This window comes from Natator depressus, chromosome 9, assembly GCF_965152275.1.
Source record: "Natator depressus isolate rNatDep1 chromosome 9, rNatDep2.hap1, whole genome shotgun sequence".
NCBI lineage: Eukaryota > Metazoa > Chordata > Testudines > Cheloniidae > Natator > Natator depressus.
Window position 1 is genome coordinate 101,470,217 of NC_134242.1, and position 21,632 is coordinate 101,491,848.

At 44.1% G+C, this 21,632-nt stretch overlaps 1 protein-coding gene across 2 annotated transcripts; it reads left to right on the forward strand.

Annotated features, from left to right (window-relative positions):
• Positions 1 to 509: 509 nt before the first annotated feature.
• On the forward strand, positions 510 to 21,374 carry NONO (non-POU domain containing octamer binding). 2 transcript variants are annotated; one of them, XM_074962830.1, is made up of 11 exons: positions 510 to 659; positions 4,726 to 4,846; positions 6,985 to 7,205; positions 8,263 to 8,564; positions 10,629 to 10,724; positions 11,326 to 11,522; positions 12,833 to 12,917; positions 13,721 to 13,823; positions 16,087 to 16,129; positions 16,918 to 17,027; positions 20,431 to 21,374. In XM_074962830.1, exons 1-11 carry the CDS (start codon positions 525 to 527, stop codon positions 20,566 to 20,568), a joined length of 1,551 nt encoding a protein of 516 aa, XP_074818931.1. In that variant the 5' UTR covers positions 510 to 524; the 3' UTR covers positions 20,569 to 21,374. The 2 variants fall into 2 exon arrangements, with proteins under 2 accessions (XP_074818931.1, XP_074818932.1); XM_074962831.1 differs by having other exon boundaries at positions 7,012 to 7,205.
• Positions 21,375 to 21,632: the final 258 nt, after the last annotated feature.

A 21,632-nucleotide genomic window follows, 5' to 3' on the forward strand; every position in this document is an offset into this window, starting at 1 on the left:
GCGGGGCCGGGGACCACGGCCGCCCGGCGCCCCCCGACGCTCCAGCCCAGCGGCCAGGGCGCCCTACGCGGCTTGACGCCACAGCACGCGGGGCCGGGGCCGGGGCCGGGGCGGGCGCTGCCCTGCGGGCTCCGGGATAGGGGTCCCCCTCCCCCGGGGCCGGCTCCCCTCGGCTCGCGGCGGGCGGGGCCGCGGCGGCGGACTGACAGCAGCCCGGACGGGGGCCGCAGCACTGTCTCTTTAAGCCGCACCACCCTCTGGACGCTGCGCAGATGCCGATCTCAATGCGCCTGCGCGCGCTCGGGGGTTGGCTTGTTCGTTCCTTTGTCCCTACCTCGCCTCTCATCTAAGCTTGGTGCCCGAGGGGATGAGTGACAGCTAGTTTCGCGGGCCGCGAAGACGGCTCAGCCAATAAACTACGAATAGAGGCGCGATCTTGTCTTTGATCCCGCCCTGCTCCATTCCTTCTGTGATTGGCACTGCGGTGAGCCACTGAACGGAGAGTGTGAGGAGAAGATTGGCCAATGGGGCAGCAACATGGGCGGCCCTTGGGTAGCCGGCTAGGCTGTCCGATTTCCGGCCGCACGCGCTCTTTTTTTCTAGGCGACGAGAAGGCGAGAAGGCCGCGATCCGTTGTAGGAGCGAGGGCCCAGGAGCAGGTGAGGCGGGGGCGTCCCGTGAGCGGCCCCCGGGCTCCGGGCGCGGCGGGCTCCGGCGGGTCCGGCAGCCTTCCGCCCTAGTGGGCCCGCGCGGCGGGGCCGCGGTGTCCGCCTGACGCGCCTCCAGCAGCGGCTCTCGGCGGGCCCGCGCCGGGCGGGCGGGAGGCCTCGGCCGCACGCGGAGCGGCACCGGTTCAGCTTCATGTTAAAGGCTCCCTTCAGGATAAACCGGTGCAACTTCCTCGTGTGTCCCCCCCCCCCCCTTTTCCCTTCGCTGCCGGGTAGCTGCTCCGGCCCTGTCAGCCCGCCCGGCCCTTCGCTCTCCTCCTCCAGCCTCGCTGGCTGTCGCCCACGCTCGCCCTTTTCTTCCCCCTCGGTGCGCCGCAAACCTGCCGTAGTCCCGCCTGTTTTCGCGCTCCTTGTCTCCCACGAACTTTCCCCCGGTTGCTTTTGCCTGGCTCCTCGGTTAACTGTAAGTAAACGACTCATTTGTGCCAGTGCTTCTTGGTGGCTTCACAAATTACATGTTGCTTTTTTATTGCTTCCCCTTATGCTTCTTGTAGGCACAGTACCCCGCTTGTCATTCTTTCTTTTTAGGTAATTGCATATAAACTTACCGCTTTGCATAGCCCTCTATCCCTCATGCTCTGCCTCCATTGACACCCCCCCCCCCCCCGACACATTTACTTTCCGTAGATGCACTAGCTAGGGAGAATTATTTAAGTTGCAATTCATTCTGCCCTATGCATTCTAAAAACTGCCAACCAGGTTTTAGTTCCAGTATTATTATTTTTTTGTTGTATATATTTGAACTGTCTGCAGCTCCTAGGTACAGTGTGTTGGTGCTTCATGAGTAAAATAACTTCTTTTGACTGAGTGCATAGTTTGAGCATGCTGTGTAAGGGTTACACATATATCTTGTCTGGTTGCCTTACAGCCACTTTGACCAACTTGGAATCTAGGTTTCTCCAACACTTCTAAATGGAGCAAACTTAGTATGGAAGTAATTGGTGGCAAATGAATGTGGATACCCAAGATAAGACAAGTACTATGGTGCAGCTTTTTAAACACAGTGCTGATTGCACAGATGCTTATAGCAAACAGTATCATCAGGGGACATATTTGTGTTTTTGGTTGTTGTTTTTTTAAGTCTGATTGTCTTATAAAAGTTCTAGTAACCATCAAAATAACAGTCACTAAACATAATATATATAAAATAAGAGTGGCCATATTCGGTCAGACCAAAGGTCAGTCTAGCCCAGTATCCTGTTGTCTGACAGTGACCAATGCCAGGTGCTTCAGAGGGAATGAACAGAACAGGTAATCATCAAGTGATCCATCCTCTGTGGCCCATTCCCAGCTTCTGACAAACAGAGGCAAGGGACACCGTCCCTGCCCATCTTGGTTAATAGCCATTGATGGACCTATCCATCATGAATTTATCTATTTCTTTTTTGAACCCTGTTATAGTTTTGGGCCTCACAGTATCCCTTAGCAAAGAGTTCCACAGGTTGACTCTACATGGTGTGAAAAAATACTTCCTTTTGTTTTGCTTAATTAACCTAATTTCATTTGATGACCCGTTCGTGTGTTATGAGAAGGAATAAATAACACTTCCTTATTTACTTTCTCCACACCCATCATTTATAGACCTCTATCATATCTCCCTCTTAGTTGTCTCTTTTCCAAGCTGAAAAGTCCCACTCTTATTAATCTTTCCTCATATGGAAGCTGTTCCATACCCCTAATCGTTTTTCTTTCCCTTTTTCAAATCTTTCCAATTCCAATATATCTTTTTTGAGATGGCCTGACCACATCTGCATCCAGTATTCAAGATGTGGGCGTACCATGGATTTATATAGAGGCGATATGATATTTTTTGTTGTTTTATCTATTCCTTTCTTAATGATTCCCAACATTCTGTTAGCTTTTTTGACTGCTGATGCACACTGAGTGGATGTTTTCAGAGACCTATCCACAATGACTCCCAAGATCTTTCTTGAATGGTAACAGCTAATTTGGACCCCATCATTTTATGTGTATGGTTATGTTTTCCGATGTGCATTAATTTGTATTTTTCAACATTGAATTTCATCTGCCATTTTGTTGCCCAGTCATCCAGTTTTGTGAGATTTCTTTGTAACTCTTTGCAGTCTGCGTTGGACTTAATTGGTTTTGTTTCATCTGCATATTTTGCCACCTCACTGTTTACCAATTTTTCCAGATAATTTATGAATATATTGAATAGGACTGATCCTGGTACAGACCCCTGGGGGACATCACTATTTTACCTTTCTCCATTGTGAAAACTGACCATTTATCCCTACCCTTTGTTTCATGTCTTAACTAGTTACTGATCCATGAAAGGACCTTCCCTCTTATCCCATGACAGCTTACTTTGCTTACGAGCCTTTGGTGAGGGACCTTGCCAAAATCTTTCTGAAAATCTGAGTACATTATATCTACTGGAGCCCCTTGTGTACATGCTTGTTGACCCCCTCAAAGAATTGTAGTGGATTGGTGAGACATGACTTCCTTTTTCAAAAACCAGGTTGACCCTTCCCCAACAAATCATGTTCATCTAGGTGTCTGACATTCCTGTTCTTTACTATAGTTTCAACTAGTTTGCCCAGTACTGAAGTAATTGCCAGGATCGCCTCTGGAGCCTTTTTTAAAAATTGGTGTCACGTTATGTATCCTCCAGTCATCTGGTACAGAAGCTGATTTAAATGATAGGTTACATGCCACAATTAGCAGTTCTTCAATTTCACATTTGAGTACATTCATAGCTCTTGGGTGAATACCATCTGATCCTGGTGACTTATTACTTTTTAGTTTATTAATTTGTTCCAGAACCTTCTCTAATGGCACCTCAATCTGGGACATTTCCTCAGATTTGTCACCTAAAAAGAATGGCTCAGGTTTAGGAATATCCTTCACATCCTCAGCCTTGAAGACTGATGCAAATAATTCATTTAGGGTGTGTCTACACTGGCATTTTACAGCGCTGCAACTTTCTCGCTTAGGGGTGTGAAAAAACACACCCCTGAGTGCTGCAAGTTTCAGTGCTGTAAAGTTCCAGTGTAGACAGTGCACCAGTGCTGGGAGACGTGCTCCCAGTGCTGGGAGCTATTCCCCTTTTGGAGGTGGGTTTTTTAAAGCGCTGGGAGAGCTTTCTCCCAGTGCTATGCTGCAACTACACAAGCAGCACTTTAACGTTGCTGTTGAAGACCTGCCCTTAGTTTCTCCACAATGGCCTTATCATCCTTGAGTACTCCTTTAGCATCTCTATTGTTCAGTGGCCCCACTGGTTGTTTAGCATGCTTCCTGCTTCTGATGTATTTAAAAAAGGGACATGGTTAACATAAAAAGAAAAGGAGTACTTGTGGCATCTTAGAGACTAACCAATTTATTGGTTAGTCTCTAAGGTGCCACAAGTACTCCTTTTCTTTTTGCGAATACAGACTAACACGGCTGTTACTCTGAAACCGGTTAACATAAAATCACCCTTGCCTGAATTCTTTTACTTGCTACTGTTACAAGGAATACATCTTCTTAGAATTGAATGCTTAAGAGTTTTTTCAGTTTTCTTTTTGCATTTGAGAGTGCTTCACATGTATTGCACTTTCCCCTGTGTATGTGGTTCTTTCACACAGCAACATGAGAGAAATTATCTTAAATAGGAAAATATAACTACAGAGGTTGGCATTAGGACTTGGATGCAGGACTTAAAACCAACTAGATTTTAAGTTAACTTTTCCCTTAAAGGAGGATCTCTTCTTGGTTTTGTAGTATTTATGTGGCTAGTAGATCAGAAAGAGCACTTTAGTTGGAAATGTCATTGGCTACACAGGTTAATTTAAATCAGATGTACTATGTTCAAATTGCACTTTCCCTCATATTGTCTGTTTCCCCCAGGTGTCTGGAGTTGCAGAGACTGGAAATGCTTCTGTTCTGATGATTATGTCTGTGGTTGTGCCCAGGAAAGTAGCTGTAGTGTTGTGTGCATTGGCGGTTGCTGGTTTGTACATTGAGGATATATAACCAATGATGTATTTGCTCTCAGGTTGGAAAAATGCAAGGCAATAAAGGCTTTAACATGGAGAAGCAGAACCATGCTCCAAGAAAACAGCATCAGCATCAACAACCACCTATTCCTGCTAATGGACAGCAGGTCAACAGCCAGAGTGAGTAGATTACACAAGTCCATCTTGGTTGTTGTAGCCCTCTGGGCTGCCAAAGTGCCATCAGCATAAGCCCTGACTTAAGTTTCACTTTAAACTGTCACAGGTTCTTTCCCTGTTTGAGATGATCTGATATCCCATGACAAAGGATTAGTTTGGATCCTCTTCTGCTGTCAAGTTCCTCTGGATTTTTTTATTGCCAATCCTTGCCCCATGAATAACCCACTTGTATTCATTCTTTTTGGTATGAAAGCAGAGCTTTTTACTAAATCTGTAAGAAGAGGAGATTGCGTTCAAGATTACGCTTTCAGTCGGTGCAGTTCTGCTCTTAATGGCCTGACTTTCAAATATGTTGAATGCTGGTTGCTCCCAAAGGCTTCATTGAGATTTTTGGGGCTGAGTGCTTCTGAATCAGGCCATTAATGTGCACGTTTAAAGATTTCTTCCTTGCTGCTTATAGGATCTTCCAGTAAATCTAACTGCCCAGAGAACTGCAAATCTCTCCAATCCTCCAGTGTCACCACTGTGGATTTTACAAGAAAGAGGTGGCTTGTCTGTGACTGGCACTCTTTCCTCCTTTTCTCTCACCCTCACCCTTCTTCCCAAAGCTGTACCAGAGGACCACCTAGCACAGTCCTTCCTAGGCAGTGGTGGGATAGAATTGCTGTTAGCATAGATGCAGTTCTAGTAGGAAGGTTGTTATAGGGTTCCCTAATCACACATCAAATCGAATCACACATCAACTTGAAACTTCTGAGCAAGGTGGTCTCATGACCTGATGCTGGAGTATCAAGCAGCCAAAGAGCCAATCGTACCAGTGAGGGTTGCTGTGCCAATAAGTCCAATCCACTGATGTGTACTCTTGTTCAATATGGGCTGGAGCTCTATGGAATTGTTGGGTTTTGGTGATGGTGATCTTGAGCTGAAGAAGTGGGGTTTAATGACCTTTGGGGCCTTAACAGATCTAACTTAATGGTTCAGAAGCATGTAGTGGTGAGGGTCTGAAGCTGCCATTTATGGATGACTGGGGAGTGTGTCTGGTTACACTGATGAATCAGTTAATTTGATAGTTATGTTTTGCTTTGAATGTGGAATCTACTACATAAGTGTTATAAAAAATAGAGCTGCTCAAGTTGAGTGTGTGATAAAGTGGTTGGCCAGCCTTCTCCCTACTAGAGTGGGATAGTTTTACCCTTGCATTCTAGTCTCACCCATTAAAAGCTAAATAGAGTGACAATGGGAGATCAAGTCTCTATTCATGCTTCTTACGGGTCATCTCAAAATACCATTTTTGTGATTAATGCTTGAGACCATAAGCCTGAGCATTTCCCATATTTTTTTCCACCGTTGTAGTGTCTACACTTCCTTACTCCCTGCCTCACTATATTTTTATGATTTATCATTAATTTGCTGGCTTTTTGGTTCTGTTTTAGCCACTGAGTGTTACTTGACTGTAGACTTTGTGACTAACTTTGCTGACTTTTCTGAGGTCCCATCCATATTGCTGCTTTATAGCTTCCAGCTGCTTTCTCTCCAGCTTGGAGATAGGGTCTGGGTTCCAGAATCTTTCTAGTGCATTCCCAGGCTGTAGGTGGCTGAAATGTTATCTGCTTTTCCCCCCTTGTGCATCTGTTGTACTAGGCAAGACTAATTAATGTAAGTATCTTTTGAATGTGTGTGTTTTTTTTTTTTTTTTTTTTTTTTTTTCTGAATCACTGTTGAATTCTGAATTCATTCCAGGATGATAATCCTCTAGCAACCTATGACACTGCAGCTTTTCTGTAGATAGCTAAGCTGTGGTCTTGAAGTCCGTGTGTCAAACATAGTCCACAGTAAGAGTTGCTAAGCATCTTTTGACGCAGTAGTCAAGTTAGGAAGGCTGCTGCATTCTTCCAAGGTCCCTACTTCCCGCTTTGGGCTCTCCCTCACATAGTGGCCGATGGCTTGTTACAAAGCAGTGCAGTTCCTGCAAACTTCGTCTTTCATCAGAATGTTGGCCCATGCTGAAATACTGTCTCCTTGTTGCTATGGAATTGATTGGAGATGTTTGAGACTTGGGTGAGTGGGTGGAGTTAGCTATTGTTGTATGTCTTTATGCTCGCTGTGATGTAACATAGTGGAATTTATCCCCCCAATTGTAGAGCGACTGTGTACCTTATTCCCCTCAGATGAAGGCCTCACTATTGACCTGAAGAATTTCCGGAAACCTGGTGAAAAGACATTCACCCAGAGGAGCCGCCTCTTTGTGGGGAACCTGCCCCCAGATATTACTGAGGAGGAGATGAGAAAGTTGTTTGAAAAGTATGGAAAGGCAGGTGAAGTCTTCATACACAAGGACAAAGGCTTTGGATTTATCAGGCTGGTGAGTCATTATTGCTTCCTTTGGGGTGTCCTGTGTTAGCGCTCTGACATTAGGAGAGTGGTGCTTGTTGGAAATAGTAACCTTGTTCACATATTTTGCTAATCGAGTTGGTATCTTCACATAGATGTTTAAAATTAATTCTGGTGATCTGAAGTATGGGATACATTGGAACCAATTGGTTCTTAGATTTTTAATATTTTGAATTATACAGCAGGTTAGCTGCCTTGCAGTTATATGGATTAAACAAGAATACTTAATTTATTTCAAGACAGTTGCTTCAGACATGGGAATAAGGTCTTGCCCATCCTCCAAACTATTGTCTTGGCATCCTATTTAGGAAAGGAAGATGTAAAACTGGGGTAACAGCTGTTCTTGTAACAAAACCTATATTTTGAGTCCTATACAAGTGTTTTGCTTATATTGAACATCAAGAAACAGGAAGGAACCATCTTGACACTTTCTTGTCTTGAAACACAAGATGGGCAGCATGGTGAGAAGCTGGAATCTTTTTAAAGTACTATGGAGATAATGAGTATTTAATACAAGTTTGCATATTTTCAAATAAGTCATTAGTCAGGTAATGGATCTTAAGATTTTGAAAGACTCTTGCCTTTCTTGTACTTTCAAATACTGAGTAGTTCCTGTGTCAATCATCAGACTAGATTACTGGGAAGAATTAGGAAAGTAGCAGTTCTCACTGTGATCCTAGTGCTGTTCATTGATGTGTGCTTAACTACTATTAACTCCTAGCTACTGTCTGTAATCCTTGCAACATTCCTTTTAAGTTTTGTACCTGATGTCTGCTTTCTTTTTATCTTCGCTCCCCAAACTTCACATGTGCTCCCTGAACTAGTTTGACGGGCACCTTGGATAATGGTCAGACTTTATTTTATTACAAACATTACTAAGGCATCCTTTGTGGTACAAAGTTTTGTTCTTCTTGCTGTATTGCTAGTCCAGGGAAAGATAGGCTAGTGACCCTGTCCTCTGCTTCTGTGGCAGGAAACATGTTTCCATACTGCATTGCAAGTTTTAATGATAACTTTCTTGTCTTCAGGAAACTCGCACTCTAGCCGAGATTGCAAAGGTAGAACTAGACAACATGCCTCTCCGTGGGAAGCAACTAAGAGTGCGCTTTGCATGCCACAGTGCATCACTGACTGTCAGAAACCTGCCTCAATTTGTGTCAAATGAGCTCTTGGAGGAAGCCTTCTCTGTGTTCGGCCAGGTGGAAAGGGCTGTGGTTATTGTGGATGACAGAGGAAGATCGTCTGGGAAAGGCATTGTGGAGTTTTCAGGGAAACCTGCTGCTAGGAAAGCTCTGGACAGATGTAGTGAAGGGTCTTTCCTGCTAACCACGTAAGTGAGGAGGGTGAGAAGTGCTGTTCTGGAAAGTGCACAGCTTGGCCAGGCGGGTGCTGGCTTGTGAAACACTGGTGCTTTAACACTAGAGTGGGGCTATGTGTGGTATGGGGCAGAAGGCAGTATGTACTTAAACATAAGTTCTATAATGACAAACTTCCTGTCTCATATCTGGGCCATGTTAGAATAAATCTGTGCACAGGCTTATGTTCAAAACCACCTTGCTTCCTGGAGGCTGCCCATGGGATTGAGTGTGCTAATCTGGGAACTGCTGCTGTTGAGGTTCCTCATAGACAAAGCCTTCTTTGGGCAGTTCAAGTAGTCCTGAAGAAGAAGCTATTCCTCCCCTGTTAAAATATTGCTGGCAAGTGAATAAAGCTTGTGTATGTTAACTGTGCAGTCTGGATCACCCCAGAATTGATTATGAAAATGGGCTTTTGTTTTGCAGTGGGTACTTTTGTGATAGAATGTTGCACTCAATCCTGTCAGCAGGCATAGATTCAGTTTGTTGTTTAAATGGCTAGATTGTGTGTGTCCATGCATTCATTCGTTTGTTCTGGCTGCAGCACACTAGCCTCCATGCTTGAGTATTCCAGGGGCACCTAGCAGGTCTGCAGAGTTCAATGTCCTTCTGGGAATGACTGTGCATTCTTAAGAGTGGAACTAAATCTGAAATGTGCTTTGCCCCATTGGTCCCAACAGCCAGTGAGTCGGACCGTTTATGTATGGTACAAGGCCCATCGCTCCAATGCTTTTGGTTAGGTTGGGTTGCTATTTGGGGGAGTGCTGAGCTGACTGTTCCCCCCCCCCCCCCTTTGGGAGGGTTTTTTTTTTTTTTTTAAAAAAGTCAGTTATTTTGGTAACAGCAGTTATTAAAGCCTAGGGTATATTGCGTTTGATTTATAATCTAAGTACTCTTCTAAGTAACATTTTATTGCTGCTCCTATTCCCTCACTACCATCATCCTTGCTATAGCTTGCCTTGTTCCAGAAGATTTGGAGATGGCACCTTTCATTCCATTGCTAGGATACCCTGAGATCAGTACACAAACACCTTCAACTTCAGAAAGCAGCTCAGTTCTGTTCAATCTTTTCTTTTCTTTTGTGCTAGCCTCTCCAGTGTATGTCTGGGACTGGCCAACGGTGCACTACAGCTGGGCTACAATTGGAGGGTCTTTGGACTCTGCCCAGACTGTTTGGAAATCTTCACTCGTATCACGTCTTTGTTTAGTAACTATCATTGGCTGATTCAGGACTCGGAAGTAGCTGTCTTAAAGAAAGAACACGAGAACTAGCTGTCACCAAATGAAGTTAATAGGCAGCAGGTTTAAAACAAACAAAAGGAAGTATTTCTTCACACAACGCACAGTCAACCTGTGGAACTCTTTGCCAGAGGATGTAGTGATGGCCAAGACTATAACAAGGTTCAAAAAAGAACTAGATAAATTCACGGAGGATAGGTCCATCAATAGCTGTTAGCCAGGATGAGCAGGGATAGTGTCCCTAGCGTCTGCCAGAAGCTGGGAATGAGCAACAGGGAATGGATCACTTGATACCTGTTCATTCCTTCTGGGGCACCCTGGCAGTGGCCAGTATCGGAAGACAGGATACTGGGCTAGATGGAACTTTGGTGTGATCCAGTATGGCCGTTATGTTCTTAAGGGATTGTGGAAGCAATTTCAAACAAGTCACGCTCAAAGCCCAGACAGTACCAATATATAACTTGGGTGTGAAGATGGCTTTCACTTGTATTCTGGCTGTCATTGTCTTAGCATCCGATGAAATGAGCTGTAGCTCATGCAAGCTTATGCTCAAATAAATTTGTTAGTCTCTAAGGTGCCACAAGTCCTCCTTTTCTTTTTGTGGATATAGACTAACACAGCTGCTACTCTGAAAATTGTCTTAGATGGTTTTCTTAGGATCTGTTATTCTGAAACTTCATTGGTAGAGAGAGAGCAGTATTTTATAGCTCCAGCTAGAATTAAGACACACACAGAAGCTGGCCTGCAGTGCAGCAATTGTCTAGGTAACACTGAAATTGTGTGGCCTCTTTTCTTTCCAGATTCCCTCGGCCTGTCACCGTGGAGCCAATGGATCAGTATGATGATGAGGAGGGACTGCCAGAGAAACTGGTCATCAAAAACCAGCAGTTTCACAAGTACGTGTCCGCTAGGAAAGGAAGAGGGGTGTTTAGTGGTGGACCATTCAAGAGATTGGTGTCTTAATCTTTGGGAGAATGCATCCTCACAAGCTAGTAAAAGGCTCTTCTTATTGCCTTAGTACATTTCTCTCTTCTCCTAATCCTAAATATGTGTTTCTTTACTAACTTAGGCATGCCTCTAGAAAGCACCACCCCTGTTCAGGCAGCTGAAGTTTTCATGAGTAGTTGCCCCTACACTAGAGAGTTGGGTGGGTGGGTGGGTGAAGGGCAGAGAGTAATTAGGATTACCTTTTAGTTTCTTCCTTCAATGAATTGGACAGGTCTTTTCTGGGGAGATGACATGCCAATGCTTCAGATGGGGTCCTCTGCTAGAAAACAGGAAGATGCAGAAAGAGCAGCTTCCCATTTATTGCAGTGAGAATTCTATTTCTGTGTCAGGCTGACAAGATGGCAGCTTCTTGGATAAGATATTTTAAGTGCGTTACTGATCTCTCCCCTTCGTAGGTGTTAATTAGAATCTCTCATATTTCATTTGTATGAATCTTTATTTTCCACGTTGGCTTTGCTCAAGTTTTCTTGTCTCCCACTCCTCCCTCAGGGAGCGTGAACAGCCTCCTAGGTTTGCACAGCCTGGCTCTTTTGAGTATGAGTATGCCATGCGCTGGAAGGCTCTAATAGAAATGGAAAAGCAGCAGCAAGAACAGGTGGACCGCAACATCAAGGAAGCAAGAGAGAAGCTGGAAATGGAGATGGAAGCAGCTCGCCATGAGCACCAAGTTATGCTCATGAGGCAAGGTGAGAGCCAACATCATCAAAGACCACTCTTACAATTTCTTCTTAAAACCGGGAGTGTCTAGCACAGTAACCAGACCAGTGTTGGCTGGAGATGGGCCTGGGGATGGATGTCTGACTGATAGCTTGCCAGATCGTCGTTGTCTAAATGGATCTGCTGTACAGTATAACAAGCTTCTGTTCTGCTATCTTCTGTAGGATGGCAGCTATAGAGTCTTAGTTGATCATACACTTAACTTGATGACATTTTGTTTGTGTATGTCTGTAAAGCAATAACTTGTGAGTGCTGCATCTGATCAATTTCAAAATCCCAGGGAATGTCCTAGGTATCAGTGGTGAGAACCCTACTGACTTTGGGGGAAATTGGAAAAGTGAAATGAGGGGGACACAGAGCCCTTACTATCTGTTTAGCAGAGCCACAGCTTCAAGCACTTCTGCAATTGTTCATAGATTAGATTGGTTGAATGGCACTCATTCACACTTTCCAGCATAACCAAATATTTGTGTCTCATCTCTGCGTGCCCTTCCAGTAGAGTTCAACATGTTGTCTGGGAGATAAGTCATTCAGGCTGTCAAATAATAAGGGGAAAGGGGGGAGAAGGAAAATTGAAGCATGTACACAGCCCGTGGAATGGGAGATGCACAGAACCCTGGCAGTCCAGGAAAAATTGTGGTATCCTGGTATGGGGTAGGTGGGAATGCAGATCCAGCAAGGGGGAGGGGAGAAAATGAGAGGCAGACAGCCCCTGGCATAGGGGGAACTAGGGGCACACAGGATTCCCACCATAGAGAGATTTGGGGACCATAGTATGAGGGCACACAGAACCCCTGTCCTGGGGAAAACAGAGGACGTGGAGGGAAGTGGAAATGGCGTGCATACAGAGCTGCTGGTATGGGAGGAGAATGGGTGCCCCTGCTATGGAAGGAGAAGAAATGGGGAACTTCTGGCATGCAGGGAGGGAATATGGGACCCTGGTATGGGGGAAGGAAGGAATGGGGGGGCCCACACAGAACCCCGTCATGAAGGAAGGAGTGCAGGCAGTTGCATGGAATCACTGTAATAAAGGGGGATGTAAGGGTAGCACCCAGGGACCTTGTGGGGAAGGGTGGAGGAATGCAAGGAGCCCCTGGTGTGCACAATGAGCTCAGGCTAGAAAAACTACAAAGGTGCGACCCCCTGGTGTGGAAACTAACTGGTAAGTTGAGGTTCAGGTATGGAAGTGGGGGGAGGTAATGTTAGTCTGGTCACCTAGCAGCCCGCAGAGGGAATGACAATTGGCCCAGTGATAGGCTTCTACTGTCACCTCTTCCAGATTTAATGAGACGCCAGGAAGAACTAAGGAGAATGGAGGAACTGCATAACCAAGAAGTGCAGAAACGTAAACAGCTGGAGCTCAGGTAAAGGGAGGTGCTGGCCACTCATATTGCTGTGAATTAAATGCATCCCTTTAGACTGGGGCTAGGGCATTATCCAGAGCAGTTGGACACACAATTTAACAATATAATTTCCAAACATTGTTGGGTCATCTTCATCCATAAGCAAAATTTACAGTAGGTTTAGGGTGCAGTATTGTTTAGGGTGTATGCCAGTGACCTTGAAGTACACTGACTAGTTCTTGTTTTTTCACTGATAGACTCAGGTTTGGATTCTTACTGCTTGGCTTTCAGATGTATATACAAAAGCCAGGTGTCTTTGCAGCAACCCTGATTGCTCGAGCGCTGTAGGTGGGGGAAAATCCTTGCCCTAGCTGCAACCTTTTCATTCTTCCTGTCACTTAAGGATCTATGAGAATCTCTCTCCTCTCTCAACTCCTTTATGGTCTTACTGCTTGGTTCTCAAGGTAATTCTGTAGGCCACTAGGAAGATCTTCAGACCAGCTCTTTGTAGAGCACAGCTTGAGAACGACTTGGCTAATGTTTCCTGATTACATATGGATAGCAATTGTTTCGAAGCGTAGCGTATTCTCTGACTGAGATTTTTTTTTCTAATAAGATCACTAGAATTGAAAGGGATTAGAAATAATAGTAGTTTTCATGAGTTCTAGAAGTTTATCATATTGAAGGGCTTAATGCTGTACTACTTGTCTGGAAGAACAGTGTCATCTTTACCGCTGACAAATGCTTACCATGTAGCACTTCGCCCCTGTGATACAGAATCTGCTTATGTCGTGCTGAGTGACTCTGGAGTCCTTTCCTTGCAGGCAGGAGGAAGAACGCAGGCGCCGTGAAGAGGAGATGAGGCGGCAGCAGGAGGAGATGATGAGACGCCAGCAAGAGGGCTTTAAAGGGAATTTTGCTGATGCGGTATGAGTTCTCCTACCTTTTGATTCATATGTGGCTTCTGTCAGAAGGATAGTTGTCCAGAGACAGGGCAGGATTTCTGTTGATAAGAATATGACTGGGCATATATTTTTCTCTAGAAGAGTACCTCTGTATGGAGGTACAAGTAACACAATAAGATGGGGATGGGACTGCGTTTTTACAAATCAGTTTTAATCTTGTTGAGGATCACAAACACTAAAATTAACCATACTCATGGTTATTGCATGGTCTCACTACAGGCAGAATTAAGATTGTTCGAGTGCCTTAACTGTGTTTCCATTTTTTTTGTTTAATCTTTAATTTCAGGCGGGCTTGGGGGTGTTTTTAATGATTGGCTTTGGGATAATTACAACATCTCTAATGTAATTTACCCTATATTACTGGTATGTACTCTGTCATAACTTCACCCCAATGCAGTTTTGTCTGAGACTATACGTATGGAAATCCAGTTGTTCATGGGAACTCACTTTCCTGCTGCTGTCCATGTAGGACCACAGTGTGTGAGTCTTGCTTTGCAGCAGAGCACATGCTAACAGGTCCTATTCTTGGAGCAGTGATTGAAAATTTCCTTCATGAAGATCTCTGCAGAGCCCCACAAGGAGTCACGTGCCAGGCCACAATAACATTGGCCTGAAGACTGCTGCATCCTGTCTTGACAGTTTGTCTAAACATTGCTGAGTTTAGGGACCACTTTAGGCATGACAACGTGGTTGCCATTAAAAATCAGTACTTGTCAAGTTACCACACAATGATATTGGCTACTGCAGTTCCCCAACTGTTAAAATGGCAAATGTCTCTGATAACTGATTCCTTGATACCTGTAGCTCTAATTTTAAGGCCACATTTTTCACAGTTCAGTAGGGCTAAAAACACTATCGGGAATTCACTCATTTCTATCTCTGGCAGTTTGCAAGATCAGCTCTTAAAATCTCATTTCAGAAACCACCTTGCTTTTAATCTATTTTATTTCTGATGCTGTAACAGCTGCCACCTCGAACCATGGGAGCCAGAAATTGTAAACAGTGCCGTATACTAATAGCTTGGCATCTGCTTTCACACGGTGGAAAGCAGTGGTGTCATATATGGCAAGTGGACTGTATGCATCCCGGTTGAAGTATTTGTGGCCTACATGACATCCAGGTTTTTTTGATGTTTCTATCCTTTGTGGTTGTGAAGAAAACTTTCCAAATGTAAACAGCATGGCTGATGCAGTACTGTCTTTCTGAGGCTGCATACAGTTTGAAACCGTGATTGTGAATTTCCTTGACCCACACTGATCTCGTTAATGTTGACTCTGAAGCCCAGTGATTACACACCAATGTTCTCTCACATTTATCTCCCCCTGTTGTTTTGTCATATCATTAGATGTAAGCTCCTTGGAGTAGAGATGGTCTCTATGGGATTATCTCCATTTTTGAACTGCTTTAACTCTTTTTTCTTTTTTTTTTTTGGAAACTGATGCAACCATCTAAAATAGATTCACTTATACTGGTATAAAGGTGGCGTAATTGTATCCACACTAGAGGGTATCCTGATTTATCTGTACAAAATCATCCCCTAACTGAAATAGTTAAATCCTGTACAGAAACTGTGTAGATCAGGCCTAAACTATGTGCCTAGTTCTCAGCACAACGGAGCCCTGATCGGGGCCTCTAAGTGCTACTGCAATTCAAATAATAAATAGCCATCCTAGGCATACAAATGAAGGAAAGTGAAACTGGCTCGCTGGTTCTTGTGAAGAAATGGGACTGCTCTTGGGTTAAGGGGGCACTGCTGGCTTTGAAGCAGAACAGCTGCTTTTTGTGCTCACTAGCCTATGCTAATAGGAAAAGCATCTGTATTCCTTTTTTAAAGTATGCTGCTTCCTGACCTTGGTGAAGTAGTAGAGCGAATTTCACCTATTGTTAGCAGTAGTCTGAGCAGCCAACAATGTCAGATCTCTCTACCTAGGCGTCAGACATCTCTGTATACCAACACTTGTGCTTTAAATTTGCACAGTGCTTTGCTTCTGTTAGATGTTTTACAGTGCAGGTGGCTAACTATACTTCAGAATTACACCTTTAAATTGAGATCTTATTTGTTCAGCAGTGAATAGTGAAGTGGATGGTTCATTTTCCTTCGCAACTTTTCCTAGGGAGTGACTTTTCTATCCAGTCTTCAATGATAAAGTCTACTGAAGCTCTCTGGGTTTGTTATATTAGAGAATGTCTTAAACAATGTGGTGTGAAATAAGTCTCTCTTTCAGAGGGAGCCACCGGATATGCGCATGGGACAGATGGGCATGGGAGGTAAGAGCTGCCTGTGGTTATCTGTCTGCTCTGTTTCTCTCCGTGTTCAGTTCCCCTGTCTGCAGACACTGGACCTGCTCTTGGAGTGTTTCATTTTGCTAATTCCATATTTAGTGCACTTAAAACTTGCTGTAAATAACTTTCCAATGATGTCTGTTCTCTTAAGTTTTATATAAAGTTTATTTAAAGCACGTGACAGTTCACAGCATGCAAAGTGAGAAGTATTTGGTGGGATAAAGTAATTTCATTACTGTAGGTAGAAAGGTATGTCTGCAGAGGGCTTAGCTCAGTAAGCAGAAGTTTCAGGTGAAATTGTAGGTAGAGCCCAAATGGAATTAAGATTTCCCAAGGAGACTTGTGTCTACTTTAGGAATAAGTAAAACATGCAGAGAGAGATGCTGAGCTCAGCAAACAAAAAGGTCAGATGGGTAATAAGTATGACCCATTGATTGTATTTCCATATTTCTAGTTCACAATCTGCAGTTTTAGGCTACTTGGGCAGAAATTAGTGAAAAAAGGAGTATTGGATGGTTAATAGATACTGAAATGTGATCTTGATGGCCGTCAGCTATCTGTGCTTTTTGGGTTGATTTGAGTTTTGAGTGCAAGGGTAGCTAGGCTTGGTTCACTGTTGTATCTGATAAATGCAAGGCAGCCTGACTTGTTAGGACTCCCTCTCTGGGATAGAACACAGCAGGAAACTTGCATAGGTCGTCTCACTACTGGGAGACATGTCCTCCAATTCCCTTTTGTGTATGCCGGGAATATTCTTCAGATCTCTCTTGCAGGTGCCATAGGCATGAACAATAGAGGAGCTATGGGTGCCACCCCTGTCCCAGCTGGCGCACCTCCTGCAGCTGGTCCTGGAGCTATGATGCCTGATGGAGCCATGGGAATGGTAATGTATCTGCAGCATTATTTTTCTAGCTACTCTCTTTTGAACCCTTTTAAAGAGTACAGTGTGGGGCTAGCTATGGAGACTCAGTTAGTTGTTTCTCTGTTGCTAAGGCTGAGACTTGCTTTACATCAAAGACCTGCTTTTTGGCCCCCTCTGTGTTCACATATATGTGGCCAGCGTGGAACTTGTTGCCCCAATCTGAGGTGACTCAATCAGAATTCCTAATGCTTTTATGTCATATTATACCTCAAAAATAACTTATCCTAAAATGTATTTGAAAGACTTCAGTAACAGTTTTTGCATGTGACAAATCTTTTACATGGGGAAAGGTATATTTGGGAAACTTCATTGAATTGCGGATCTGGGTTCTGGCAGACTATATGGTTCAAATTTTCAAGAGCTTTCTACCTAGCAGTTCCCGTTGAGAACAATGGAGAATCCCCCTAAAGTGAGAACAATGTGGGTTGCTGAGCTCTTCTGAAGGTCTGACCATTAAAGGGCAGAGAATGACTGGAGACCTATGCTTGCTTATTTTTCCCTGCTTAAATGGCAGCTTTTCCTTGCAAAGAGCCTTCAAAATGAAAAACCATGGTTAATGGAGGCTTTTAGTTGTGACTGTTTTGAGATGGGGGGAAGAAAACCCCCCGTCGCCAGCAGTCAATTTTGTGAATGCACTATCTTGCCTATGGCAATAGTATCTCCTTTTGTCCTTTCCACTGGTGCCATTCCTCTGAAGTGGATGCTGGGGAATTTTCATTCTCTTCCCCACACTTCCCTGTAAGTGGGAATAAATGGAGGGATCATTGGGGCTTCATAGCCCCTCGTAGTTCTTTGACTTTTCTCCTCCCTTCTTCTCCCTAGTTGCCCTATAAAGTTTCGGAGCTCTTCAGGTATCCTGCTGCTTGCTTTCCAATCAGTATCATTTTAAACAGTTTAAAAATGCAAAAACCCAAAGGAAATGTAAGATAAAAACTCTTAATGCTGAATATCTGTCAGTACCAGAAGGTTAAAAATTCCATCAATTAGAAATCCAGAATTAAGACTCTGCTTAAAGAAATCCACATCTGAACTCTGCTCCAACAACAAGGCCATAAGAAAAGCAAATAAGACAGTCGTCCATCCACACATTTTAGCTCAGCAGTCACCACAAACTTGAATGCTTTACTCTGAATCAGGCAGTGGCTGTACCAACTTTTGCCTTTATGTCCACACATAATGAAACCAGTCCATAAATTCACTTTTTGAATTCTAATTAAGCAAATAGCATACTAAATATAGCTATTCCTCCACTCTTAAGATTCACTGGACCACCAATTAGGCAGGTATAAGATTGGCGCTAATGTATCTACATATGCATACCACCTAGACCAGATTATGAAATTACAGTACTTGTGTGGAAAAAAATGTGAGTTAGTGTGGTGAAAAAGCATCCTATTTAGTATCAAACATGCATGTTTGAAACCATATATAAAACCAGTGCTTGTTGGTGCATATTTTTGATACATCTGCAAGTTGTATCAAGGCAGTATATTTGCCTAATAAGATAGCCACAGCCATTGTATGTGGACTGCTTAAAGCCCTTATAAAAATGATGCAATGAACAAACAAATGAAAGCTAGGTTGCTGTAGAGCAGGGGTTCTCAAACTGGGGGTCAGGACCCCTCAGGGTGTCGCTAGGTTATTACATGGGGAGTCGCGAGCTGTCAGCCTCCACCCCAAACCCCGCTTTGCCTCCAGCATTTATAATGGTGTTAAATATATTTTAACGTGTTTTTAATTTATGGGGGGGAGTCGCATTCAGAGGCTTGCTATGTGAAAGTGGTCACCAGTACAAAAGTTTGAGAACCACTGCTGTAGAGGCAAAGTGAAGGTTGTTGCATGTTCACTTCAATTCTGAGCTTTCAAATGTTTCGGGGTTACTTTAGTTTAACAAAGTTTGTGTGTGAGTAATTTAGTTTTAGGAAGGTAATTGGGTGGGAATGGTGATGACTCTTAAGAGGGTTAAACTAGATTAGCTTGTAAAGAATCTGATTTTGATGATATCCAGTGATGGCTACAAGACTTTAACGTGACAGCTTCAGAACAGACCATGTCTTCCCTCCATATTTCTTTCCCATCTGCTCCACGGAGCTCTGCTCTTGCCTGAGGCACAGTATCACATCTGCAGCATGAGCATAGCAGCTGTGTAAATATTTGGTGTCTAAAGTGTTCTGGGAATTTTGCATACCAAATAAGACACACACTGCTTCAGAAAGCTTAGTCTAAGCTATAGGCTAGTGACCCTTGGGAGAGGCAGGCCAGGGGATGGGAGGGAGAGGACAAAGGTTACCAAAATAAGGTCATGCAGTTGCTCTGGTTGCCAATGTAGCATATATTATTATCTGAGACTTCTTCAGTTCTCTTGTGATAACATCAGTGTTCCAAGTGGTGACCAATTTTGTGTGGATAAAGGGGCAGGGAGATTGGTGAATTGGATGACGGGGAGAGGATGGATTCAGGGAGGGGGAAATGTGAAAGGAGGGGAGTCCAGGCACACTGTTGAAAAGGAGGACAAATATTGTCTCTGGTGAGTGGGGGGGACAGGACTTCTAGGGGCCAGGAGGCTTTTACAGGCTGCTTTGGAAGCCAGCCCTGCTTATACTGCCTCCATGTTGGTGCTGGGAGTTAAAGGAACCTTGTGTCCCAGAGCAGCTGCTTGGTCTGATAAGGAGCAGATCCTGCACTCACCCATTCCTGGCACTGACAGTGGTTCCAGTCTTTCCCTCAAGTAGGGCCTGTGAGAACGTGGCCTGCAGGACAAAGACCAAGGTTGTTCCGGACCCTTTCTCTTCTGCGTGGGAGAGTATAAGGGGGGCTGCCATTTTACTGCCCTTAGTTGTGTGAAATCCTCAGCAACATTGGCAGCATGTGTCAGGGTTCCAAACCCTTGATCACCCCCATTTGTAGTTTGAATGATGATTGGGGTTGGGTTTCCAGGAATGGTGTTCGGTTTGGGGAGTATGGTGGAATTGTGAAATTCTCAGGATCCCAGACTGCATTACTCAGACAGCCCACTACAGGGCATTAGTCTACAGGGTTTGTGTGGCTATTTTCCAGTATGCTTGGCCCTGAATTCTGTGGGGAAGCTGACTTTGTTCCTGTGGTACTTAGTTATCTGAGATCACATCCCTGTCAGTCCAGTCTTGGTTTGGGGCACTCCCCTCAGTAAATCTGGAATTAAGAGTTTACTCTGTATTCATAGAGTAGGGAAGATTCTGAACTTGCTGCTTTCCAGTTACGTAATGCCTTGAGTTGGTAGTCACTTGGTTCTGCGGAATCCTGATCAGACCCAGGTGGACTGGAATTGCTTCTAACTTAAGTCTTTTCTCCTTTCTGCCTCTTCTGCGCTCTCGCCCTGTACAAGACACCACCACCGCCCACTGATCGCTTTGGCCAGGGCAGCGCAATGGAAGGACTTGGAGCTATGGGAGGAAACCCGCCTGGCTTCAACAGAGGAAATCCTGGGGGGGACTTTGGCCCTAACAAACGTCGTCGATACTAACAGGATTAAGCTACCCCCTACCAACCCCCCAAAGAGGAAAGGAATCTTGGCAGGCCACGTAGAGTTCTACTTGGGGGGTGACTCTTCATGGTAGTTTTAATTAGGGCCTGCTTTGGCAAAGCCACTCTAGGAAAAGGGGAGTGCAGTCTGACTGGTAAAGGTTTTAGTAAATTTAATATGGTGCATTCCTATAATTTCAATGTGAAAAGTGGATTCTGGGAGGCTTCAGTAGCTGTGCAGTAAAAGTAAGACCCGATAGAACCCTGATGCCTTTACCATTCCATGTTTCCTACATGCAGCTGCAGTCCTGAGACTAACTAGATACAATCGGAGTATTAGCATTCGTCCAGTACAGCTCCTTTGAGAGCACAGGCAAGTCTCTGGAGAACTAGAGCAGCACTCGGATCTTTTGCAGCCCTCAGCGGCTCTGTAAATTTATATAGCTCCAAATGACCCATCATGTAGTGAAACCAGGAGGGTTTTATGTTTTTTAACTTGTAGTTTTTACTTTTTCCCTGGACCATTTATTTCTTTAAAGTAGTGGACCGTCATGTGCAGCCTGAATGGCTGGAAGGCTCTTGATTGAATGGATCTTTGATATGTGTTGTACCGCTGTTTATTTTTACTGGTAGTAAAGTACAATCTATTGGACAAAGATACTGTATCTCATGCTGAAGACTTAACTGAAACTATTGTTTGTATAACCTTAATCTTGCCTGTCTATTGTGTAGAACTACTACAAGATTTTCGTTTAGTGTAAACTGTTTGAACACAAGCTGTAATCGTCCCACTAACAAGTTTGAGTTTGTCTGAGGAATGTTACAGGAATGCATTATTAAAGTGGATTTTAAGCCTTTTTTTATCTTGTGTGCAGTCTCTTCTATTCCTGAATAAAGCTTCTGGGTACATGCAGACTGAGGCACATGAAGCTCCAGTCACTAGAGCAAAATTGTATTGCTGTCCTCATCCACAATGTGCAGAAACTGTCTAACCCTTGAGAGCTCCAACAGCATTATCCTTGGCATAGATGGCATTTCATTATAGAACTTTGAGTTGGTTGGAAC

Excerpts from the sequence above, each read along its gene's own strand:
- NONO (XM_074962830.1), top strand. The coding sequence starts at position 525 with ATGGGGCAGCAACATGGGCGGCCCTTGGGTAGCCGGCTAGGCTGTCCG. Across the intron at positions 16,130-16,917 it reads GGGACAGATGGGCATGGGAG|GTGCCATAGGCATGAACAAT; the intron begins GTAAGAGCTGCC and ends TCTCTCTTGCAG. Across the intron at positions 17,028-20,430 it reads CTGATGGAGCCATGGGAATG|ACACCACCACCGCCCACTGA; the intron begins GTAATGTATCTG and ends GCCCTGTACAAG.